We start from the raw sequence: 27,637 nt of genomic DNA, 5'->3' as shown, positions 1-27,637 counted from the left end.
CTGATTGATTGATTGCTTGATTGATTGATTGATTTTGGCAAAAAAATAAATCAAGTTTCAGCACAATATAACTTCAACTCAGGATGAACACAAAGTGTAATGAAACACTTATTTCCAATGTGGCCTAGAAAAATAAATAAATAGTTCAATAAATTACATAGCACGCAGCATGTCACATGAAACACAAGACATACAAAACCACTAAAGACAAAATATCTAAAATCACTGCTAACGACACCAACACACAAATTAAAGTGCATCACTAGCCTGTAGCTTTTTCCACAAAGGTATTCTCACAACAACAACATCAACAATCTCTCTCTTCTTTGCTGTGTGTCGCAGGCAGCAACAAGGTGCGCATGTTGGAAGACGGGGTGACGGGCAGGATCAAAACGCTGCTGCGTACTGACATGCCCCCGGTGCAGTTCAAGCTGCTGGGCACGCTGCGGATGATGGTCGACGGACAAGGTGAGCTCCGATCCAGGGGTCATCAATATGTTCCGTACACAGACATACTGTGTCCGTGGCCAGTGGTGTAAAGTAACTAAGTACATTTACTCAGGTACTGTACTTAAGTACAATTTTGAGGTACTTTTACTTTACTGGACTATTTCCAATTGTCTATACTTTTACTTCTACTCCACTACATCTCAGAGGCAAATATTGTACTTTTACTTTTACTTATACATTATTACATTATAAAACACAAATTAACCACTTTAGCCTCATTTTATACGGAGGCTATTTTGAAAATATCCAAGAAAGGAGCACCTCTGTAATTTAATTAGTTCATGAATCCATCAGCCACTGTTATCCGTTTAAATAAGCCACTGTGCTTTTATGAGCGATCCAGTTTAGAGGACCTTGCATTGTGAATTGTACTTCCATGTACTGTTTCCATGTCTTTCTAAATAAAGTATTCAATCAATCAATCAATCAATCCAAACGTTCTCTTTGGACTGCTTCAGATAGAACATCTGACAGTATGCCTAGACCAGACATATTCAATACATTGCTGGCCAGGCCTGGCATCGTACCTGGCAGGGGTGAGCTGAAGGGGGTGCTAGGGGGGGTCGGCGACCCCTTAGTTCTGACACTATGGGGCTGGGGGCTCGCGCGTGCTCCACATGCACGAGCAGCTCCACATGCACGCGCGAGCACACACCGTCAGCCGCCCGCCAGCCGTCAATCATTAACACAACAACGCACCGTCAGGAGCCGTCTTTAACACCTTAAACAATGGCCTCAACCTGGCTGCTTGCATAACATTAGGCTACTCGAATCGCTTATCAGAGGACACAAGAGCTAGTTATCCCTGTCTAGCTCTGGTCCAAAGCGTTAGAAGGAGTTCTCCTTAACGTTATGGTACTTTCCATTCTTTCCCCTCGCACCGCAGTAGCGCAGCCTCTCGTCTGTAGTAAAAATAAAAAATACACTTTTGGTACTCACCAAAACAAAGACGGTTTAATGGAGTTGAAAGCCTATTCTACTAAGTGGGAACACTCTGAGCCCCCACCTCACGTCTAAAATACACTTTTTGGCCTGAAAAGAAAATATTTCACCGTAAGGAAGAATCTGGTCAATAGGAAAATTCTGTGGAGTGGAGTGGAGTAACCAAAAACAGGTTTTAATTCCGGTGAAATATTTTCTGTCAGCTGGGGGCTGGGGGCCTACCATGTATTTGCCTGGCCTTACTCATAAAGACATCCTGCGTCCGCCACTGCCTGGGACAACTGGGGACTGTGGTTCTCCAGGCAGGCTCTCTTGCCATTCAGCTATGCCGTCCCCATATCTTAATCACGTTAGGGATTGGGAAAAAAACGGCAGTATAAGATCAGCCCATTACCCCCAAAACAACGCCCTCTGCTGTTTGTTTACTGCAATGAGCTTCAGTGCTGTGGTACACTCATTGGTAAAACAACGCCCTCTGCTGTTTGTTTACTGCAATGAGCTTCAGTGCCATGGTACACAGTGGTAATACAATGACCTCTTGATACTGTGTCTTGACCTAGTTTTGACGACCATGCAGACTTATGCAAAGGTTATAATGTAATTTAGATAGCATATTATTTAGACCAGGCCTGTCAAACTCGCGGCCCGCGGGCGTTTTGCGGCCCGCGGAAAGGTCCATAGCGGCCCGCGAAATACTTTGAAAAATAGTAAATTGACACTACATCTAACAGACATAGAGTCGCAGTTTGCATTGCTGTGCTGCCAAGCAGCTCGCCCCTCCCCCACTCGCTGCTACTTGACTGAGTACCTCTGATCGCCCAGGCATTGTCTAACCAGCTGCGGAATGTTCTGGCTGATTGGCTCGTTAACAGTCCTATTCAACTAGTCGAGTAGTAATGGCTATACTCTTTGATCGTCACACAGGAGTCAGCCCAGCACGGACATGTACACACTCTCTCTCTCTCTCTCTCTCTCTCTCTCTCTCTCTCTCTCTCTCTCTCTCTCTCTCTCTGTCTGTCTGTCTGTCTGTCTGTCTGTCTGTCTGTCTGTCTGTCTGTCTGTCTGTGTCTCACACACACACACACACACACACACACACACACACACACACACACACACACACACACACACACACACACACACACACACACACACACACAAACGTAGTGCAGTGTTATGAAAATAACTGCTCCCTGACATTAAGTTTGTTAAAGCAAAGAGATGTCAGGTGTCTGGGAGCAGCAAGTGATTTAGATGAAATTTCATGCTGGCTACACCATGTAAATTTGCCATTTTTGAAAATATAATAATGGTAATAGGTAGTTAGAAGCATTAATCATATATGTGTTAAAAACGTATAAATGTATCAAAGCTGCTTCTTTTATTTCTCAGGAGCTTGCCCAGTGAAATCCTCAGTATTAATTGAACTCAGAGCGTATTTAACATTCAATCTGGGAAAGCATCTGTGTCATTTTAAGATTTATTTGGCTATTCAAAAATAGCAGATATACAAGCTCATAGTGCGGCACTGAGTGCCACACTATGAGCTTGTAGATCTGCTATTTTTGTAAATGTAAATAATTAAAGTAGCTAATCTTCATAAAACATTTTTTAAAGTGATATACTGTAGTTATAGCAGTGACTGAGATGTAGTGGAGTAGAAAGTTCTGGAAATTGGAAATACTCTAGTAAAGTAAAACTACGTCAAATCTTTACTTAGGTACAGTACTTGAGTAAATGTAATTAGTTACTTTACACCACTGTTCTATAAATGTAATTATTTAACCACCCACACACATTACCAGGTATTGTTTAACTTCAAATTATTCTACTTAAAATGGTTTATAATAATAAATGTAATAATAATAATAATAATAATAATAATTATTATTATTATTATTATTATTATTATTATTATTATTATTATTATTGTTACAAATTGCATTGTTTGTTTTCTGAGACAAGACAACAGATTGAAAAACAATGCTGTATAACTGAATGCGTGTGAGCGCGCATGTGCGTCCGCAACTGGTTCCTGCCCACCTCAAGTCACCATTTGACCAATCTTGCCCGGACACCAAAATGAGTTCGACACCCCTGATTTAGACAGATGCTAGGTTCATTGTTTACCTGGTATATGTACAGATTATTATTTTGATATATTGTTTAGACTGATGCTAGGCTGTTTGTGGTTTACCTGTGATCCTAGTTTACTGAGGCACTACACTGTCTCTGCATTCTATGTGTATGTGTTTACCTTGCTTACTGGATTAAAAAAAGTCTGCTAAATGTCTAAATTGTGAAAGGTGGAAAAATGTCCAGTGAAGCTTTACGTTTACTGGAAAATATCTGTCTCTCTCCACTCTGTCTGTCTCTCAGAGGAGGCAGCCACAGTGCTGGGTAAGGATGAGGTGTTGTTGACTCGTGTCATGGAGTGGTGTGAGGCTAAAGACCACGCTGGAGTCAGAGGAGAAGCTAACCGCCTGCTAGCTGCCCTCATCAGACACAGCCGCAACCCTGTGAGTCACACACATGCACGCGCGCACACACACGCACGTGTTTGTATGACTGTACATGTGGCCTGACAGGGATCCTTTTCTAGTTGTTATTGTTATTGTTATTGTTATTGTTATTGTTATTGTTATTATTATTTATTACTATACTAGACGGGTGTCCTTCAGGCACCCGTCTAGAATACTCGGAATGATTGGGGACGATGCAGGTTGGGAATGCATGCCCTCCCGGTTACGCAATACCCGCTGTACCCACTGTTAGAGCACCCAGTGCGGTACCCGTTACCACAGTTATAAGCGGGCACCGGTCACCAGATGATTAGCTTAATGTGCAACATTGTTTTCTCACTCAAACCACATACAGTATAAGTGTATACAGGATATCTGCACATTTCTGAAGTTACAATTTAATAAACCAAATTGGAAATTGTCAAATAAATATTACATAAGAAAGAGGAGATAAGAGGTTTCTGCCCGACAGCAACGCTATACAATACAGGTGGGAATTGCTGCACTACACTGCCCAAGCGCCCCACTAGTTGTTCCAACTGTGTTTTCAAGATGAACACATACATTTCAACGGGTAAGACTCACAAACCAACCACAAATAACTTTGGCCCAGCACTAATCTCTCAAGAACAGATTCTGCTCTCCGCTTGAATCTGTCGGGGGGGTTCGTCATATTGCGTACGCACTGGCCTACAAGTGGGCGTGCCTTCAGATCAGGAAGCAGGCCACGCTTTACCCAATCAAATGTAGTGGGCGGGATTTACGTGTGTACCGATCCTTCCCCACTAGAAACAAACCGAAACTCATTTAACAATAGCGTCCTCGGAACAGACAAAACCACGGAAAGATATTCACATTTTAACTTGCTCTTTCATCTTAGAAACAAGTGGGCTTATAACCAAAACGATCCATGTTCTCTGGGAGAAGTGGTGTTAGTGTTCCGTGTAGAAATATTGTTAGTGGGAATGAAAACATAGTCGCACCACTGGAAGTGAAAGGCTGAAGGCAGACCAAAACCCTGGTTTCCTTGCGTACGTGTGCTACGTCGCCACAGCCAAGTGAGATAGTAAAAAACAGCAGAGGGCGCTGTTTTTCCTTTTCATTTGGCGATGGGTTCCCAGATTGGCCCAGCACTGACACTAAAAACAAGACATTTTATTATCCGTATATTAGAATAGCTTTAAACACAAACGTAGTAACTGATCACCGGAAGCGCCATGAAGGACGGCCGCATTCGTACACGCTCCGTAACATCGCAACGTTTTTCCATCTTTTTAGTATTTTTTAGCCTTCTCTTTTTTCCCTACACCGTCGCGTGTCTAAGGAGTTATGACAGACAAGCACTTATGGACATCAGCACAGCGATTACACACAGAATTCCGGACTTTTTTGCCGAAAACCTTCCACTCGGCTGGGTGGGGGGTGGGGTCCCCTTTGTTCCGGCTGGATCAACAACAACAAACCCCCGACGAAAAAGACCGTGGCGAAGAGGCACAAGAGCGGGTCTTCTCGTAAGAACAACAAAACGTGGATATAAACCTGCACTGCCTTCAATCCTGCTAGCGAACGTTAGATCTCTGTGTGAATCAAGAACAGTGACCACTATGGACGACTTACTGGCGCGCGTTAAATACAACGCAGAGACGAGGAGGACTTGTATTGTTGTGCTAACAGAGACGTGGCTAACGGAGTTAGCATCTGATTCTTCTATCACTCCTCCTGGCTTCACCGCGTATAGGAAGGACAGAGATCCTGTACTGAGCGGTAAGCAACGTGGGGGGGGAGTTTGTGCCTTGATCAACAACAACTGGTGCAAAGATGTTAAAATCCTAGACAGTCACTGCTCACCAGACCTTGAACTTTTAATCATAGCCTGCCGTCCTTTCTACCTACCACGCGACTTCAGCATCGTGATTGTAGCCGTTGTTTACATTCATCCTGGAGCTAATAAGGACACAGCTATGAGGGAATTACACCAGGCGATCAGTGCACAAGAAAATCGCCACCCGGACTGCGCAGTCATCTGCCTAGGCGACTTCAACCGGACAGACTTAAAAAAGGTCTTTCCCAAATTCCACCAGCATGTCGCCTGCAGTACCCGTGGTGACAATATTCTTGACCACTGCTACACGCCCTTCAAGGATGGATACAAAGCTCTCCGCCGCCCACCGCTAGGAAGCTCTGACCACGACGCCATCCAGCTGCTACCTGCCTACAAACAGAGGCTAAAAAGGGAGCCGGTCGTTGAGAAGGAAATCCGAATCTGGTCTGAGGACACAGACGCTATGCTACAATCCTGCTTCTACCAGACTGACTGGGGGATGTTTAAGAACGCCGCTGGGAATAACATCAACGAACTCTCAGACTCAGTCACTGGCTTTATCAGCAAGTGCATAGATGACATAGTCCCAAAAAAGACAGTTCGGATCTATCCCAATCAGAAACCATGGATGGACAGCGGAGTACGTGCACATCTGCATGAACGGGACGCTGGTTTCAAATCTGGCGACGTGGAAACGCGCAACACGACGCGCGCGGCCCTAAACAGCGCCATCAGGAAGGCGAAAAAGGCCTACACAAAAAAGATGCAAGACAAACTCAGCAGTGGCGACATCAGGAGCACATGGCAGGCAGTACACACCTTGACAGACTGCAAAACAAGAACCAGAAGCGAGGTGAACCCGCCTGCCTCCCTCCCCAACGAACTGAACACTTTCTACGGCCGGTTTGAGATCAGCTCCAACCGCGGCAGCCAAGCGGGGCCATCAGCAGCACCAGCAGAGGAGAACCCTCCTCTAACCATCTCGGAGAGAGAAGTGCGTACAGCCTTCACACGGGTCAACATCCACAAGGCAGCCGGACCTGATGGGATTCCAGGCCGGGTCCTTAAGACATGTGCAGACCAGCTGGCGGGTGTCTTCGCTGACATCTTTAACCTCTCCCTCTCCCTGGCTGTGGTCCCTGCAGGGTTCAAAATGTCAACCATTGTGCCCATTCCCAAAAAGGCCAAAGTGACATGCCTGAACGACTGGAGACCTGTTGCTCTCACCCCGATCGTCAGCAAGTGTTTCGAGAAACTGGTGAGGGAATACATCAGCTCCACGCTACCTGCCTCGCTGGATCCGTGGCAGTATGCATACCGCAAAAACAGATCCACCGACGACGCTATTGCCATGGCTCTCCACACCGTCCTCTCGCACATGGACAACAAGCTGCTGAAGGACAAATATGTACGTATGCTGTTCGTGGACTACAGCTCAGCATTCAACACCATTGTCCCAGCAATACTTGACAAAAAGCTCAGACACCTAGGGCTACACCCAAGCATGTGCGATTGGATACAGGACTTCTTGTCCAACCGACATCAGGTGGTGAGAATGGGCAGCATCACATCCGACCCCCTGACCCTCAACACCGGAGCACCCCAGGGATGCGTGCTGAGCCCTCTCCTCTACTCCTTGTACACGTATGACTGCATAGCCACACATGTCTCCAACACCATCATAAAGTACGCGGACGACACGACAGTGATAGGCCGAATCGTCAACAACGACGAGTCTGACTACAGAGAGGAGATCAAATCACTGGCACACTGGTGCCGTGAGAACAACCTCTCTCTTAACGTCGACAAGACCAAAGAACTGATCGTGGACTTCAGGAGGCCGCGGAGAGACCATGCGCCCATCCTCATCGACGGTGCTGCAGTGGAAAGGGTCAGCGAGTTCAAGTTCCTCGGAGTACACATCGAGGAGGACCTCAAATGGGAGACTATAATGGAAATTATATGAAAACTACACTATTGCCTGTATGATTATGGCTATAACCTCTATGAGCCTTCTAAAGAAAGGACATTTGCACACTCTGCTGTTTGTAGGTCTATTTACAAAGTTTGCAGTAGTAGACAAACCGTGTTCTCACCTGTTGGTATCCTGTCAGAGTAACTATTTCTAAATAGAGCCATGTATGACTCTGTCCACTAACCACACCTCCAGCTATTTGTGTTCTCTTCTTGTGTATAAAGGAGACACACAACTGAGCAATCGGGAGGCTGCATGTAGGCAGTCTCCGAGAGCTCTCGTATAGTATAATAAATATATGCTGGTTCATCCACTCTACTCTCTGTGGAATTATTTCCTTTATAATGATGTGAAGTTTATATTTTTCCATAACAGATGGCGCTGCGAGCAGGGTGTATCTACTGTCCGTCAGCACTCTCTTTTCCAGGATGTCAGTAATAGCGCTACAAGGCAAATCCATCACTCACAAACGCAGCGATGGGCCTGTGGATCAGAGGTGCTGACCGGCAGAGACTACACTCCAAACGAACTACGGGTAAGAGTGGTATGACCCAATATATATGCCAAGGATATTGTATTGATACAATCAATTGTGTTAAAGTTGGTCGTGAAAAGCGAGCCATTCGTAGTCAAACGATAAATACCTGTACTCCGGTGCAAAGTCCTTAAAAGGAAACTGTAGGTCGTGTAAGACGAGCCGTCCGTGAAATTCGGTAAATACCTGTACGAACTGTACAAAGTCCTTAAAAGGAAATTAGGTCGTGTAAGACGAGCCGTCCGTGAAAGTCGGAAAATACCTGTACTCCGGTGCAAAGTTGGTGAAAGCCAAACTAGGTCGTGTAAGACGAGCCGTCCGTGTAAGACGGAAAATACCTGTACTGCGAACGGTACAAAGTCCTTAACCGGAAACGGTGTGGAAAAAGAAAAAATATATATATATAGTTAAGTGATGGTTTTTATCTAGGAACGATTACAGTAGGTGTTTACCTCTATTCTGCTTTTTTGTCTCTGGTTGTGGAAACAAACAACTCAAATGGGAAGATAAAGGGAGGATGGTAAACAGCAAGAAATTAGTTCATAGGTTCTGTTAACTTTGCGTAAGACTCGAGCAGCTGGTGTATGTGAATACAGGATGTGTAAGTGTGCGTACATGTATGAATGTAAGAATAAGTCAAATAGTAATATCCACTATGTAATATGAGTAGGAACAGTCTGTATGTTGGAGTAAACACAGACATAGATAGAGGAGTGACAATATTGTGAGTATATTAGCAGTTGTCATCTAACAGTCTTAGAACTGGAAGATCTACAAGCAGACCCCCTGCAATGTTGTCAATCAGCTGTTTTTAAACATAGACGGATAGATAGGATTTAATGGTTAATGGGAGCTTTGTTGTCATATTCAAGGAGACAAAGTGACGTGATTATAGTGGAGGTTAATATGACTATATTACCCCTTATAAGTATAATAAAATAGAAGTCAAATATTTAACCAGTATCCCTGCTAATCAAGGAAAGGGAAGAAAAAGGAGAAAATTGTACTCAAATAGAGTATGTCAACGTACTTAGTTACCTTCCTTATTTTGGAAGAGATAGGTCATTTTGTAACTGCCGTCTTATTTTTTCCTTGGTATCTTACACTACAGAAAAGGGTAGTGGTTAGTTCTAGGGATACTCCCAGTATAGATAGTAACGTTTCAGGGTGAGAGAGACAGTATGCAGGAAGTAATGAGTGTTTCAGCTTCTCCCCCTCACAGCAACCAAGGGTCCAGAATTGATGCCCACTGGGTGGTAATGATAGGAAACACCACTTAAGTGAGGAGCCTAGGTGAGTGTCAAATTTGTTTAAACATTGCACAGAAATTTCCCAGAAACAGTGGGGACTAGATCATTATTGTAAGAGTAGATTATGATTATTTTTTGTAAATTGTAGTAATAGGTGAAGTTGTGGCATTAGTGTCAGAGTACTGTATCATAAATCTGGGGATAGTTGGGTGCTGGTCTATTTGAAGAGCTATACCCATCTAATAGAGTGATAGATCTATCCAATCTGGATGAATTATTCAATTTGGTTGAAGGTTGTGCTGCTTTGGTCATATGGACAAGCCAAATACTTTATGACAAGAATGCCATGAGGGTACCAAAGTAAAGTTGATTCACTGCTGCATAGGAGCATTTGTATATAACATTATATGAACATGGACTTTAGTAATAGGAGTGACACACATAACTGTTGCAATAATAGTAACTTCATGACAGTTGCGACTGGAGAGACATAAAGTGTACTGTAGTTTACATAGCCTGCTTACTGCGTGTCCATCAAATGCTCTACCTATCACATCGTGCTATTACTAAGGAGAGGACAATGCAGTCACACTTGCAGTCTAATCGTCAAATAGACTGTGTCCGCATCTCAGACAGAATGTGTTGGAATGGGGCCAACACGATGACACTGAAATGGAATCTTTTCCAGTGACATTTTGGGACTGACAGGAGCAGATTTCAGTGACCTAGGAGGCAATGGACAGGTGGCTTTCTTTATGTGGCTTGCAACATGGAGGACTCTGAACAAGCATTCCTGAGGCACATGCATTAGGGTGGGACATGCATCGACTCAACAGCCATGATGAACTAATGAAATGACTCTGTTTTTCTTTTCATGGGACTGTTAGCTGTTGTCCTCTATGTGAGGTGCGGGTGTGATGGTGTTGCATTGGTGGTCTCACAGTGAGTAGGTGAGTAGCAGGCTTATTAGTTTAGGCCTATGAACATAATGAATCCCTGAAAAGTTTAGGCCTATAGAGATAATGTATTAACGATCCCTGAAAATTAACGTCTATAGCTACATAGTCTTAATATTTCGTAGGCGAGATGATTTTATTTGACAGAAACTAGTGGCTTGTCGATATGATCAGATGGTACAACTGCTATTAAATCAACTATCAAATTATCATAAAACATACTAAATTGGAAATCTATAGAGCAATTATAGTGTGTAAGTGTATGTTGCTCACACTGAATTGGGAGTGTTTACTATATACAGTTCCGATGGCTAATACTACTTTAGGAAAAGGAAATTTATGAGACATACAGAACGCATCTCTAGCACGAAAATGCAAACTTGCATGCAGAGAGGAGATGCCACAGAGTGTATTTGTGAGTTGCTTTGTGGTCTGACCAATAAAAGCTAGATCACAGCCCAGCAAGCACAGTCAGGACCCGGACCAATCAGTGACGTCTCGATTGGGGCTAGATCAAGTCAAACCAAGACAAGTCAGATCTGGCCCAGAATATCACCTGATTTCAACCAAAATTAATCCTGACCACAAAAACGTCACTTCCAGGACGTCATCTAAACACATTTCTCATCACCCAAAATTGCTGTCCAAATGTCCATATGATGTCCCGGTGATGACGTCCTGTAAATGACGTAAAGATCATCCCCATATGGGCTGTGATCTGGCCTAGTCCTGAACGTCACCGGGGTGATGACCGGGCGTCATCATAACGTCATCATGACGTCATTGTGCTTGCTGGGAGCTGTTGTGGCCCCCACAGGGGCCACACTCAACAACAATAAGAGTATTTGGGAGACTATATTAAGACAGCAGTTTCTTCGTGTGACGACTACAATGTCAGTAATTGAAGAGGTTAGGAATAGGGTTTGTTATTAAGGATAGACAGAATAGGGAGAGACAAGTCAGAGTGCAGGAGTATATTAGTTGAATCATACTGTCAGCCAGTACAGGGTTTATTTCATGAGTCCTGTAGCAGTGGTGTAAGAAGTACTCACATTTAACTTGGATAAAACTATCAATACACCAAGGTAGAAATACTTTGTTACAAGTATAAGGCCTGTATTCGCAATGTTACTTAAATAAAAGTATAAAAGTATTGGCAATAAAAATATATTTAAAGTACCAAAAGTGAAAGTATTGCAAAGTAACATATCTCATGCTCACAACATGTTGCAATATGAACTGGATTGACTATTTTCAAATAGCCTATGTATAAAATAGGGCTAAAGTGGTTAATGTATATTTTAATTTATATCTATAAGTTCTAGTAACCAAAAGTTTTCAAATAAGTGTAGTGGGAAAAGGAAAAGTGGTGAGAATTGGCAATCAAAAATGTACTTCAGGACATTACTTGAGTAAATGTACTTGGTCACTTTACACCACTGTCCTATAGTAGGATACTGTGGCACAAGGTAATTAGCTCCACTGTAAAAAGTATCAGTCACTTCAGTTTTTGTCTATACAAAACTCATCTCATCCTTGTTGGTGTAATGTAATTATACACTGGGAGAGAGTGAAGATAAAGAAGTATAGACTAATAAAAAGTATAATATTGCTGAAAAATACTACATATTGAACTAGTAGTACGATGTATATATAATATATATGTCATACATGAAGTACCTTTAGTGATAAAATAATGTAATAACCTACTATAGGATACATTGAGTGTTACTACATTCCTACGTTGGTTCAGTGCTTCTCAAAGAGGGGAGTAGGCGATTAGGAAAGGGGGGTAGTACAAAAGTAGGCTTTGTTTTTGTCACCTGGCCAGTGGGTCCCCTGCTGGGTCAGTGAGCAACTGATCCCTGCTGAGTCATCAGTAAACAGTTTAGAATGGAGAAAATGAATAGCCAAATATTGTGGAAAATATTATATACAGTCATGATGAAGGAGAAGGAGGAAAATTTATTAGGAGATATTTGAGCAGAGCAACAGCATCACCAATCAGTATGTGTCCTTAGTGTGAGGCAGTGTATTGAACAATACACCCCCTGGACATGACACTAGTGTGTCACAGGGACGGACCCCAATCCAAACCTTAATGCTGAGTGCAAGGCAGGGGGGCAGTGGGTCCCATTTTTAGAGTTTTTGGTGTGACTAGGCCGGGTGTGAGCTGACCTCCCGGTCTCGGGGCGGACACTCTGAGGCCACAAGGCCACGAGTTGGTATTCAAGGATGCAGAGCAAGTCTGATGAGAATGGATGATACCCGGGTATGTGAACTTGTATGAGTGGACCAGGGGTGTCTCTCAAATAGTTTTTTAAGGAAGGCAAATGGTTTGAGAATCACTGGTATGTTTGGAAGAATGTTGAATGCATTACAACCACAGTTTTGGTAAAACTAAAAGGTACAAGTTTATAATGGATGGTTTCTGAGTAATGAGAACTTTGAGGTGAAAGAAAATCATGCTAACCAAATTGCTGTTTTTCTAATAGGAAGCCTGATATCTGGTTACAAATGTTGTACGTCATTCTAATGCTAATTGGATTTTTCCTACTTGTCAAGGGGAGGACCAATCTTGGACCGATGATATCTGGTTACAAATGTTGTACGTCATTCTAATGCTAATTGGATTTTTCCTACTTGTCAAGGGGAGGACCAATCTTGGACCGATGCTCTTTTTCAGGTGCAGAGTAATGGATGGCGGGTATCTTTGCAATACTGTGTTGTGGTGAAATGTTAATAAGCATTTATTTCCCTTCCATCGTATGGGTCTTGTTAATATGGAGAAATGAACTAACTCTACTAAAAACCTAACATGTCTAAAACAATGAATGTTAGTGCAATGCATTGTGATGTCTGTGGACAAAATGCAATTACAGGAGATGTTGAAGTTCAACATTACGTCTGCAGTGGTAAGACAACACTCCCACTAATGAACAACTGGAGGTATGGAAATGTAACAGATTTCATCCATTATTGAAAATATTTATTGTGACATATTAGACTATGGATTGATTATCTTGTAATGGTGATTCCTATAGTGTTGACATCACCATACAGTGAAACATTCATTTTGACAATACCATGTAATAAGACTGGTATAAGTTTCCCCTTGCCATTACAAGGACTAGAGGGACAAGGGTTAAGTAAAATTACAGATTCATAGTTTGGTCAAATAACCTGTAGAATAAGCATAGAAAAGGTTGTGAACCAGTAATTGGGCAACTGTGTTTAAGATACATAATGACTAAGTTAAAGGAAGTACTTAGAAGGGTTATCAGGCACACATATAGGATAAAACAAATATTTTAGGTTAGAGTTAGGATGTGACATAACCAAAGCTGTTGTGAAGTTTGTCTATTTTGCAGTTTGAAATCCAATAGAGTAATCTGGAGATATCAGGAGATGTGTTGGGAAATGAAATTTCCCACATAATGAGTTTGGTTTGTATCTTGAGCAATTGTATAATTGTATAGTTCCTTACTCGCACATCATACACTGTCTGTTTGCTGTCCTATATACACATTCTAGAAATTGTTGTCCAGGTCCTAAAAATTTAAAAAGAAATCTATATAACAAACTTATTAATTTACAGTGGAACCAATCTATGTGAAGCACAATTACCTGCACAAGTTGTTTTTTACAGTTATGGAAAACCAAAGGATATACAGTGATCAGTGACCAGTGACCAGTGACTGTGAAAGTAGCCAACTTTGCAGCAAAGGTGCCCGGATGTCCCTAGTGCCCACTATCCTGTATCCCCAGTGACAGCTGTGATGGGTGCACTGGTTGGGAGGAGCACTGTGAGCCTAGCCTGGTCGACAAAAATAATATGCGATGGCAGATTTGTCTGGTTCCAGGCTACCGGAGGCCAAGCAAGTGCAGTTGTCGGTGCCCAAACAAAGACAAAAAGACACATGCCATACAACTTAGAACTGTAGCCACGAGGAACTGTAGCCAAGAGGAGAGAAGAGAGACTCATTGACATTTGAGCTCATGTGAAGAAACAAAAACAAAAACACACCTGATTGCTGGCTTACAAGTGGTCGCTCGGAAAAACAATACAGAGGATCGTAGGTGGAATTTTCCCAAAGAATGCAGACAGAAAAGGGTTTTCGCCCCTACCAGCGATCAGAAGTGTCTTGTATGTTTCCATATTTCTTTGTAAGGAGTGGTTGTGTTAGTGGACATTAAATGCCATGAATGTATTTCTCCTTTTTAGGATGTACATAGAACTATTAGGCTTCTGGAAAATACTGGTTGGAATTCAGAGGCCCACAGTTGAGGTCTAGAGAGTAAATAATTGTAGTAATATCTCATTACAGTCTAGTATTTCATATCTCTTGGTCTATGATTCTATTTGAATCAAAGGGAGGAATTATAATGGAAATTATATGAAAACTACACTATTGCCTGTATGATTATGGCTATAACCTCTATGAGCCTTCTAAAGAAAGGACATTTGCACACTCTGCTGTTTGTAGGTCTATTTACAAAGTTTGCAGTAGTAGACAAACCGTGTTCTCACCTGTTGGTATCCTGTCAGAGTAACTATTTCTAAATAGAGCCATGTATGACTCTGTCCACTAACCACACCTCCAGCTATTTGTGTTCTCTTCTTGTGTATAAAGGAGACACACAACTGAGCAATCGGGAGGCTGCATGTAGGCAGTCTCCGAGAGCTCTCGTATAGTATAATAAATATATGCTGGTTCATCCACTCTACTCTCTGTGGAATTATTTCCTTTATAATGATGTGAAGTTTATATTTTTCCATAACAAGACGCACTCCACACACGTGAGGAAAAAGGCTCAGCAGCGACTGTACTGGCTCCGCCGCCTGAAGAAGCTCGGAGTAGGACGTCGCATCCTCAGGCTGTACTACAACAGTTCTGTTGAAGGCATCCTAACAGGCTGTGTCACGGCCTGGTACGGGAACTGCACTGCCCGAGAAAAGGTCAGCCTACAACGAGTAGTGCGATCGGCAGAGCGGATAATGGGAATCGAGCTCCCAGCGCTCCAGGAACTGTACAAAAAGCGGTGCGTGGTCAAAGCCAAGCGCATCATCAAGGACAAGCACCACCCAAGTCACAGACTGTTCAACCCCCTACAACGACCGCGACCGGGCAAGGGGCTCTACCGCAGTATCAAGAGTTCCACCACCAGATTTTGGTGTAGTTTCAATCCAGCTGCTGTCAGAATGCTGAATGGGGCATAAGCCTGGATGAGTTCAGCAGCCTGACAGCAGGCGGCGCAGACTTTTCTGGCTCTTCCTGAACACACCTGTGGATTATACCAGGGACAATGACTTGGACTTTAGCCCCCCCTCGGACACACCTGTGGACTACACCAGGTACAAATGACTTTTTGTTGCACTCCCTCATGGAGCTACATGCGGATTATACTAGGGTCAGTCCACTCTAGGTGGACACGCACTGACCTTTTGCACCTTAATCCCTTGTATAACGCACTGACTTTTTTTGGGTCTTTTTTATTGTGCTCCTTTTCCTCTAAGCACCTTAACGTCCTTTGTCTATCATGCACAGTATAAGTATAACATGCACAGTATACTATACATTGCTGCTATGCTCAGGCACCTTAGTTTAGTTTTTTAGTTTTTTTATTATCTCAGGTAATTTGTAAATATGTAGATAACTTGTCTGGCCTTCTGTTGCTCTCTTGTTTTTGATCTCCTTCCCACCTGCCCCCCACCCTCTTCTTCTCCCCCCCCCCCCCTCTTCTTTCTATGGAAACTAACGTTGCGATGGGAACGATGTACAAAAAAGAATTTCACCCACTTTTTTACCTTGTAAACCTGTGATGTGACAATAAAACTGATTCTGATTCTGATTCTGATTCTAATAGAGTTTTTTAGTTGCTACAAAACGGATCTGTCTCTCTTGGGAGGGTAGTGTCGCGTTGTGACACATTGTGAGCCTGTAGATCTGCTATTTTTGAAAGATTTTCACACATTTTGAAAACTATACAAAAAAAATGAAATGAAATACATTGTGGTAATGCTACTCAAGTAAATATGTGTACTTCTGAAGTTCTGACACCATTGCCGACAAGGTTACATACAGCCTGTGATCACAACTTCAAGGACAATGTCGACACCAGATATGTTCTGTTATGCACCACATGATTGCAACAATACAAAAATATCTGTTTCTGTATTTTTTTAAACTACCCCTTCCCGTGTTGTTCTCAGTTTCGCCAGGAGATGGTGCCAGATAATATGTTGGGCTGCCAATGACAATACATTTGAAGCTCAGAATGCTCATAATGTACACTATACAGAGGTTCTCAACATGGGGTTTGGGAACCCTCAGCAGACGCTACAAGGGTGTTCCAGGGGCCCCCCACTCAATGATTGATAGTTGATCTTCACCATTATTACATGTGCATGTAAATAATATTAGAGAACATTATACTAATGGCTATTGTTATACTTGTTTTTATCCTCATTTCACTGTTATCTCTATACATATAGTAAAGGCATACATACAAAAAGGCATACCACACAGGATATGTAAAGTTCACAGTAGAGAGATTGGAATAAGATTACAAATAAAATAGAATTATAGTCTGACAATAGCCATCTGCACTTGGTCTGACTGAGTTCACATACACAATACCTCTCAATAATTATAGATATGATGATGATGAATGGATATGTGCAGACACACATATATTAACAGTTTATTTTAATATGTTTACCCGCACGCACGCACGCACGCACAGAAAGATGCACGCGCACACACACACACACACACACACACACACACGCACACGCACACGCACACGCACACGCACACACATTGCATTACTATACTTTTGAGGGGTTTTTAGGTCGGCAATTTCATGAATGGCATTTAACAATTGTTTTGCCATTTTAACCGAAAAATAGTAGATCTACAAGCTGTCAAACACGTTGCGCTGCGACGCGTTGTCAGCTTGTAGATCGGCTATTTTCAGGTGCATGACAAAAGCTCACAATTAAGTACAAATCGGGCATATCTCTGTCTATAATTCCTAAACCAAACCTCTAATGTCTGATCCCAGACCTAACCCCAACCTGAATCTTTTTCTAATTGTAAATGTATCTAAAAAAATCTGTTTTAACCATTTATCTTGTACTTGTCCTCACAACGTCTATTTCTCAAATATTTGTGGGGACATTTGGTCCTCACAAGTAAAATAACGCACGCACCCCAGTTCATGACCTTATTGAGACTGACTTCCTCTCCGGACAGGAAGTGATCCGTGCCGTGACCAAAGCGGACGGGGTGCGACACCTCATCTCCATGGCAACCAGCGAACACGTCATCATGCAGAACGAGGCCCTGGTCGCCCTGGCGATAGCGTCCGCCATTGACATCGGTGAGAGACTCCGCCGTAATGTTTTGATGCTAACCACAGTCGTTCTCAACCTTTTCAGGGCCCACTTGAAAATCCAGACCACTTTCGGCTGCCGTATTACAGTAAGTGGGCTGATGAGTGGGCCGCGTCCATTTTCTAGTATATTTATTAATGATTGTCCCACATATTGATAATCACTGACCTAGCATATACCTTTGTTTCATGGGCTGTAGGATGTAATGTATTAAAGCTGTGATCTAAACTTATTTGAATGAATATAACCAATCTGTATGGTAGAGAACAAGGGCTGGCCAAATAGCCGAAAACATATCAAAACCGACTTTTAGAACCTCTGATTGATTTAATCCTGCTCTGAACTGTGTGCGTGTGTGTGTGTGTGTGTGTGTGTGTGTGTGTGTGTGTGTGTGTGTGTGTGTGTGTGTGTGTGTGTGTGTGTGTGTGTGTGTGTGTGTGTGCCTGTGTGTGTGTGTGTGCCTGTGTGTGTGCCTGTGTGTGTAATGATATGGTGCAGAGTCCCTGCGTGATTCATTCCGAGAAGCCAAATTGTTGCCTACGATACAGCAGATGTTGGAGGACCCCGCAGGCTCGGTGGAAGTCAAGTTCAGCGCGTTAGGGGTCATCTGCAGCATGGCAAACTCTGGTATGTTCTACACTTCGGACCAAACATGTACACGCAGTGTGGTGGACAACGAACTCAAACCCAGAGTGTTATTTAGATAGCATGTTGTTATTGTATTGTATTGTATTGTTTGTAAATTAGATGTATTACTGATGAACTGAGTACAAGTGACCACAATGGAAACAAGTTCCTGGGGCTTTTTTGTGTTATCCTTTTAGCATAACCTTTGACTTTACTACCTGTACTGTTCTAATCGTGTTAATGCAGTATTCAATTGTGCTCGGGTGGTGCAGTGGTAAAGTATCTGCCCACCACCACTGGGAGGTTGTGGGTTCAAATCCACCGTGATGCATCCAGCTTTGTCGAGCGTCAAAACGAACACAATTGGCCCGTGTTCGGGGGAGGGAAGCCGGGGCGGGAGAGGGTTTCTCTGCATGTATTCATTTCCTGCGGGCCGGGGGCGGCAACTGTCAGCAGGGAGTGTTGGGCGGGAGGAGGCTCTACGTCCTCCCTGTGAGGGCTCCTCACTGGCAGGTTAGTCAGTAGGATACAACAGCAGTGACGGCACAGAAATGTGTCTGGGGAGGAATTAATTGGCATAACGACTAAATTGGGGTAAAAATACAAATACAAAAATATGCAATCAATCAATGCTAGGTGCATTGTTTACCTGGTATAGTATAGTGTCATATCTACATAATGCTATTTAGATAGCATGTTGTTTAGACAGATGCTAGGTTCATTGTTTACCAGGTATCCTGTAGTTTATTTGAGGCACTACATTGTTTTCTCTCTACTATCTGTCATCAGGTGTGATGAAGGAGGAGATGTTGGGCCTGAACATGAAGGAAAGCCTCAGTAAACTGACTGAACACCCGAGCCCCAAGCTGTCATCACAGGCCTCCTCCGTGCTGGCCATGCTCAGTGACACCAGCTAGATCTAGAAGTGACGCAGCTGACTGACACACTTCACTACAAAAAAGAACAACTAAACGTACCAAGTGATTTTCATCTTTTATTCGCATTCACCGTTTTGAGGCATATTAGATCAAGTTATCGTCCTGCCACTAGGTAGACCCGCTTTGCTTGTTTCGAGACCTCTTACTTTACTTCATTTGTTTTTCTGGGAGGGACAGCACGTATGGATGATCACGGCATACGGAAACAATATATACAGTTGAGTTGAGGATGCTGTGTCAATATGTGGCAAGAATGCTCATTTCCATCCGTTGTCCCTTTTGCTTCTTTTGTGATCAATTTGCGGTAATATTTTCTTAAAAAAGGAAAAAACATACTGCATATATTTTCACTATTTCTTGCAGAGCACCATTTGTGAGGTGAAGTATAAAATAACACTGGTTATCAGAATGAGATTATTGAACGTGATTAATTGAAAAAGTAATTGATCAGGGGAAAGTCAGTCGGATCAGCGGTTCGCCAAATAATATTGATAAACATGAAAATCTCCATTCTCCATATATGGAGTATGCTGACGTCAAAGACTGGCCTGGACTCCATATGTGGGCATGCCTCACATAGAACTCCTTATATGAGCATAAAAGGGACACAAACAGATAGATACAGAATCGCCATATAGGGGCATAAAAGGGACACAGTCAAACAAACAGGGTATAGCGGGTACTCTGACAACGGATACAAAGGTTCCACATAACTTTACATCTTTCCCGACTAGGGTGAGCCTCGAGTACGTATGGTAAATTATAAAATCACTTGCTAAGCTTGGTTCGTTTTTGCAGTGCTCTGCCCGTGGGCTCGCTGTCACACAAACACATTTTAACTCTAGAATCATCCCATCTACTTGTATGTATTTTAGCCTGGAGATTTTTTGAGGGAACTGGAATCAGATCCAGTTCATCCATAGACTCTGGACCGCGTCCACTGACTCATGTACTGTACCAGCATCAAACCAGTTCTTTAAACTGGACTGTTCAGCATTACCATCATGGCAGAATGGCAGAATGGAGCCCATGAAGAGAGGGCCGGCCTCGTAACGTTCTGCTCCACACAAAACGTATTGCAAGAATACTGTATGCCACTGGTTCTCAAAGTAGGGTCCCGAGGACGCACCAGTACAAATGGAATGGTTCCAGTGTAGATTGGGGGTCCCAGAAATTAAAACATTGTATCCAATGGGCATCCGTGGCCTAATGCATAACTATTCTGGAATCGTAATCTATACTGTAAAATTCTCTGTGCTTATTTAACTCAGAGAGTTAAATGGACTCGTACGGGTCCATTTGGTTCCATTTGTTACACTCTCAGAGTTACCGACCTGTAAGGGGTCTATTTGGTCCACGGGCCGGACATTGAGAACCACTGCTGTATGCCAATAAACAAGACCAGGAGACCTGTTTCTGCCAGACCCAGAATAAATTCCTAGTACTTTATAAGATCAGAGCACTACGTCACGCCGGACTTCGCATGACGTGTCAGCTTGACACGTCATGCGAACCCTAACCCTCTTTTTTGCCCATGTATGGACGAAAGGGGACAAAGCCTCATGTAGGCCGACCCCTTGGGTCTGGCAACAATTTCAAGTTCTGCATCTGACAATTGTGTTAACCTAGAGAAGCACAAGGCGATTAAGCCACATGCTGTACATGCACATTACGTTAAACTGCTGGGCTATCATCAAACATTTCTATATGTATACAACAATATATACAAACTATGTGTATAATAGCAGCTCTATACAAAGCAATTCTGTGTCAATCTCAGTGTTTCCCAAACGTTTTAGCTCGAGACCCAAAAGAGACATTTCATTTAGTGTCTCCCTGTGACCTGAACGTATCAAAATACTTTATGAATTAATCACTTAGGCCCCATTTGAAAAAAAATAAAAAACGATACAAAACAAACAGTTGAAACTACTACTAGCTCACAACGCTTCGCGATGAGAGCTTGCAGATTGGCTATTTTCACTATTTTATAATACAAATCTAAATAAAATGTCTGCAAAATGTTTGAATTTTATTTATTTATTTCTTAAAACATTTACATCTTCCCCAGATTGTATTGTCTTTTTTGTCATTTCTGAAAATCTGTTAAAACATTTTTGGAAAATATTTGGGGTTTTCATTATTTTTGGAAGACAAACAAATAAAACCCAAACAGGATATTTACTTGGGACCCATTAAAAAATAGGTCCACGACCCCAAAATGGGTCCCGACCCAGTGTTTGGGAAACACGGTGCTAAGCCACAAGGACAAGTGTGTGTTGTAAAGAGAGGTGTTGGCGTGTGCATCTTAGAGAGAGTATTATTTGGTCTAATAAATCAGCAATATCTCTGTTATGGTTCAGTGTTATGTCTGTCTTGACTCATGTATAAAGTCTAGATTTTGTGAATAAATCTTAAGTATTTGTTAATTATTCATGAGGGTGAATTTCAACAATGTCCAGAGCATTGTTCTTGAATGAGCATAACATTAATTAAACAATGTCTTCCCCCCAAAACAACTCTCTGACTGAATGCATGTTTCTCATTCTTATTTATTATTATTAATGTTCATTATTTAAGATAGATTAACCATTTCTGTCTGCTCTGTGTCTCAGAGGACTGTGGACAGTTCAGAAACCTGCCTGCCAGTTTTTTATTTATGTATTAATGCAAGAACAATCACTTCTACAATCACTTCTATTTCAGCAAACTAACTTTCCAGGAAGAGAATGGCTGTTGTTTCTATTATCTTGGAATCCCATCACTGGTGGGCATGTTTCTGAACTGACCACAGTCCACCAATGAGACGTTTGGGAATTAGATGGTATAATATTCAACGCTTTTGTCCTTTATATCAATTAAATCTTTATTTCAAACCCAGGGAGATCCATATCACCAGGGGTGGACTGGCCATTTGGCGTACCGGGCAAATGCCCGGTACGCCAAAGTTTTTTTTTTTTTTTAATCAAATATTTTCGTTCCCGTTTTAGGATTATTACGGTCATTTCAGGGTCGCGTGGCCCAATTATTAGTTACGTTAATGTTTGGGCTGGGATGCTTTCCAGCAGGGGCCTCAGTGCGGCTGCAGAGTTCATGTGCAGGGCTGGGCTGAAACGCTATCTGGCTTGCACTGGAGCTTCTTGGAGCTCTCAGCAGCAGCCTCAATCAGTCATTATAGACCACTGTGAGTCATCTGATGCTGCCTTGTCTGTAGCGACACCAAAGGTGGGCAGTATACAGTGGTGTACAAAAGGATCTAAAGAGAGAGGTCTTCACAAGTACCGAGCACATGCTAAATTTGCGACACCGCATGTTCACTTGGGCATACAGCTTCCTCCGCTGCCTATAGATGTCCTTGTCATCTGAAAGGTCATTGGAGATAATATGGCCCAAATAAGTAATCTTACTGCACACACTAAGGGCAATGCCAGCCAGATAGAAGTCAGGAAACAAACAAAGGGGGCTTTGAGGAGTGTACAAGATGATGCTGTAAGTCATCCTATAAGTACTAAGTCAGTTGGGGGTCATTAACTGGACATTATCTCCGATCAAGTATGCATAGGGTGACAAGCATTGATTTAATCAGTATAGTTCACAGAAACTGGTGTACAGGTAAAATGGGCCAATTTTGTCTGCAAGACACTTGCTTTGGAATTGCGAAAATGTTAACTTCCTGTTGATTTGGGCATTTTTATTAGGAAGAAAACCCAGACTGGATCCGCGGATCCGGATCTTCAAATAGTAAAATCAACAGGAAGTTGACATTTTTATTAAAAAAACATACAGTACTGGGTTTGGTGATGTTCTATATTGTCTGAATCAGCTTTGTTTGCGTCCGTTTATGTGCTAAAAGAGATACTTTTAAAGTTTTACCATGCAATGGAAGTCAATGAGGAGCATATTTTGAATTATCCATCTAATCAATGGAACAATTATTTGTGATTTCTTGTCCACCTTTGGAGTTACATCATGGCAAGGTAACTACACAACCCAAACCTCTACCAAAGTGGTTTTGCCCTTTAAGACAAAAATTGTTAACATTTCCTTCCACATTTCTCCCCTGCCATTTCCTCTCACTGTCGCAAGTAACCCCGTCCTAATAAATATTGACCTACGGTATATTTTTCAGCCATAAATTACTGTCGAGACAATGTATGTTTTGGTTCTTCAAATTAACATTGTACAAAAATGTTACATTGTAAAAAAAAATAACATTGAGTAGTGCCATTGAACATGGGGATCTGTCTGTATAGATATTATCCCTTTGGTCCACTTCTACATCATCAAAATGATCTCTGTGTAGTAAATGGGAAACGTCAAATTACGAGAGTATTAATGCTTCATAGATTAAATACATACGTTAATTTATTTATGTTTATGTCTAAAAGTCTGAAAGAATTATAAGGCCCAGAGCATTGTAAATGGATAATAACCAATGTTGGAAATACATGATTGCATCAGTGTCTTGAATTTACATATTAGGGTAGGGGGGAAACATGAACAGCATTAACGTGATATGAAGGAGAGGAGTTGACTAGCAATATTGCGCGCGCAATATTGTGTGTGTGTGTGTGTGTGTGTGTGTGTGTGTGTGTGTGTGTGTGTGTGTGTGTGTGTGTGTGTGGGTGGGTGGGTGGGTGGGTGGGTGGGTGTGCGTGCGCGCGCGCGTATGCATGTTTGTGCACACACGCGCGCGCTTTTTGGCCACGCCCACACAGCGCTGTCTGCCTGTCTTCCTATACGTCCTCAGAACACAAATAAATCAGCATGGCTTCAACAAATAGTAACTTCTTCTAATACTGCAGCTGCAAAGATGTCAGGTCGAGGTAAGGGAGGAAAAGGTCTCAGGAAAGGAAAAGTCCCACTGTTTTCTGATTAATTAAGCATACAACGGGATGCAGCAGAATACATTGCATCATGAAGTTTTAAAATGTGAAGGGTACCAGCCTGTACCGGCCTGTCTGTCTCCATAAGCAAGGTACAGACAGCGACAGTTGATTGTATAAGATGAGCTTTATTTTGTTGACTTTAGTTTGATCAGATGTTATTTTGTTGACTTTAGTTTGATCAGATGTTAATTATTCACAGTAATTTTCGTCCACAAATGAACAAAGCTTTCCACCATTCAATAGCTGTCAATGGGAGTCGCTGCCATCAACTGGAGTGTGTTTACTAAGGTCAGAACACCTTCTATTTATAACTAAACGGATAATAAAACAAGAGTATAGTTTATGTTATCCTGTCGTTGGGTATGTCTGCTAAGAGGATTAAGAGGATTGGTGTTAATGTAACATAGTTTAACATCGTTTTAGAAGGAAAATGATGGAGGAATTGTGTTTTGCCCTTTGAAGAGTGAGATGTTGAGCCTATCAATACAAACGAGGGCGTTCTTCGCGTCTCAGATATAATCCAGTACCTGGCCTGTAGACCTGCTCGCAATTTGGTGTTGGGGGAATTTCTCACTTGAACTGAGTTAGTGGGTCCCTAGACATGAAAAATCACAGAGGTGCTTGTCCGCCATAGTGCTACGAATGGTGCAATCATAGATATATATAAAGGCTAGATGACTCACCCGCGCTGCTGGCCAATGGAGTACGACGTTGCCACATGGCGGCCATCTTGAAACAGTCATTCATAACATGTCTATGGTGCATATACTTTAAAATAACCATAGCGTGCTCAATTTTCATCTGATTTTCAAACGGTTTGGTGTTTTGTAAACACCAAAGATGTAATAAAATTATAAAATTATAAAATAAAATAAAAAATAAAAAAACATGATTATAATTATAAGTATGCAGTATCATAACTACATCTTTGGTGTTTACAACACACCAAACCGTTTGAAAATCGGATGTAAATTGAGCACGCTATGGTTATTTCAAAGTATATGCACCATAGACATAATGTTATGAATGACTGTTTCAAGATGGCCGCGGTTGAGCTACGCTTGCGCCGTCCCCTTGAGCCATCTAGCCTTTATATATATCTATGGGTGCAATGGCCAAATCAAAAATGGCCGCCATCGGCTATGATGAAAATCCAACTTCTTTGTTTCTGAGTGTATATGTTACAGGGTGAATGGAGAACCAGGTAGATTGAAGAAGGAGCACTTGTTTTCAGGCAATTCTGTAAAACCAACGCTAGAGGGCAATGCAAGCCTAGAGGGAGACTAGAGTGTGTGTGTGTGTGTGTGTGTGTGTGTGTGTGTGTGTGTGTGTGTGTGTGTGTGTGTGTGTGTGTGTGTGTGTGTGTGTGTGTGTGTGTGTGTGTGTGTGCGTTTGTGCGCACGCGCATGCACACACATGCGCACGCATGCACATACATGCGCACACAATGCGCGCGCATGCACGCGCCCGCGCACACACGCATGCTCAAACGCGCACACGCGCACATGCGCGCGCATGCATGCACACACCCGCACACACAGGCATGCTCAAACGTGCATGCACGCACACACGCGCGCGCGCGCACCCTCCCTCCGGAAGCTAGTGCGACAACAAGCAGTCTCCGCGGAAACAATATTTACTATTCTGTTCCTATCGTGACTTAACTAGGAAACGCTGAGGAAAGAAGGAGGTCTTCTCGGCGATCGATCGAGTCCCCGCCGGCCGAGAAGTAGTCCCGTAGCAATAATGTTCCCCACACACACTCATACATGAATGAAAATCGCTAGCTATTATTCAAAGCTAGCAGCTAATGTAAACTGGGAGCTGGCTACAGCACTATAATGGAGAGAGTAGCGGACTTCCGGACTGCATATGCTTACCATGGGAGTTATATTATACGAGAAACAGGATATATCCATAGAGGTATAATATAACGGATATATCCTGTTAGTTACTAGCTCGGGAGTCGACGCTAGTGTCATACTGTCTCCATTATATTGCTCTAGAGCTGGCGAGCCGGTGACGCTGTCAAATGTTTTCCCCACACATGAATTAAATTAAATTCCCCGGTCTTCATTTCGTTTTAATGTTATTAATTATTTCCCCCACATGAATTCATTAATCAATCACAACATATATAACATATAATAAGATAACAGTTTCATGGAATTGAAAATGTTTATTTCTGCAATAGCTCATTAATGAGCATTCAAAGAATTAATCCATTAAAGTAAGTAAAGTACAGCAACACCAGATCCATGCTGCTCATTTATTGGAATACCACCAAATTCATCCATTAAATCAAATAATTCATCAACTAAATAAATAAAAGTAATCCATGCTGTAAACAATTGCATAAATGTAATAATTCATCCTTTAAATTAAATAACTCATTGTGCAAAACAAGTGCAAACAGTCCAAAATAAATATTAATTAATACAGGTAGGCCTACATGTTCAGTGATGCTACGCTATGTCATAACCTACTTATTGGAGCAGGAGGTTGCTTCATGGCATTTGCTATTGCACAGCAGCCCTTTTGCTTTGCAGTTGCATCTGTTAGTGGTGCAACAATTGGTTTGCCTGCAGTTACACTTCTGGAAACCTTGTCCATTACCCTCTGACTGGGCAGTGGCTGCCTGACGCAAAGACACTTCTTTATCTGTGGGCACATCTGCAATGCTTATAAAGGACTCTAAACACGGGTCAAATTGGTTGCGTGCATATAGTTGTTTAAGGACCCCACTTTTGTGCCCAATCTGTAGAACCCATCTTCAGACATGTTGAGCACAACAGCCAACACGTTGCGTGGATCATTTTTTGCCCGGTCCACATCAGTAACTGAGACCCTGACAGACTGCCCAAGCTCAGCCGCTTTAAAGCGCTTGGCAGACATCTCCAACATCCTCTCGGCTTGCTTCTCCTGCCTCCTCTTGGCTGCTGTGCGGCGCTCCCTCTGTTTTTCAGCTGTGTGGCAGTGACAGCACACAACAGCTGCCCCATAGCCTTCCTCCTCATCACCCCTGGCAGTACTGCAGGGCTGAATCGCATGACATACCTACAGAATAAAATTACAGTGAAAAATGAAACACACATGTTATGTAATTATGCTGTTATATATGTCGTTACCCTAACCCTAACCCTTTGTAGCAGAAATGAAGAGTTGTGTAAGTCCCAGCAGACGCACTAGGATTGACCAGTAGTCACTTGGAGTGGCAGCTGGGGCAAACGCAGTCCCCACCAACATCATTTACTATTCTGTGCCTATCGGTA

At 42.5% G+C, this 27,637-nt stretch overlaps 1 protein-coding gene across 1 annotated transcript in view; it reads left to right on the top strand.

The window, feature by feature from the left end:
• Positions 1-19,932, top strand: part of LOC308100723 (rap1 GTPase-GDP dissociation stimulator 1-B) — a 64,547-nt gene extending 44,615 nt beyond the window's left edge. The window contains exons 10-14 of the mRNA XM_080449795.1: positions 343-468; positions 3,832-3,971; positions 17,772-17,898; positions 18,410-18,538; positions 19,328-19,932. Of these exons, the coding sequence (XP_080305921.1) occupies positions 343-468; positions 3,832-3,971; positions 17,772-17,898; positions 18,410-18,538; positions 19,328-19,455 (650 nt within the window). The 3' untranslated portion in view covers positions 19,456-19,932. The remainder of the gene's footprint in view (positions 1-342; positions 469-3,831; positions 3,972-17,771; positions 17,899-18,409; positions 18,539-19,327) is intronic.
• The last annotated feature ends 7,705 nt before the right edge of the window (positions 19,933-27,637 follow it).

The sequence above is a fragment of the Gymnoscopelus braueri genome (genome assembly GCF_963280865.1).
Source record: "Gymnoscopelus braueri genome assembly, chromosome: 14".
NCBI lineage: Eukaryota > Metazoa > Chordata > Actinopteri > Myctophiformes > Myctophidae > Gymnoscopelus > Gymnoscopelus braueri.
Note: the sequence above shows the minus strand (reverse complement) of the source record. Positions and strands in the feature narration are given on the sequence as shown.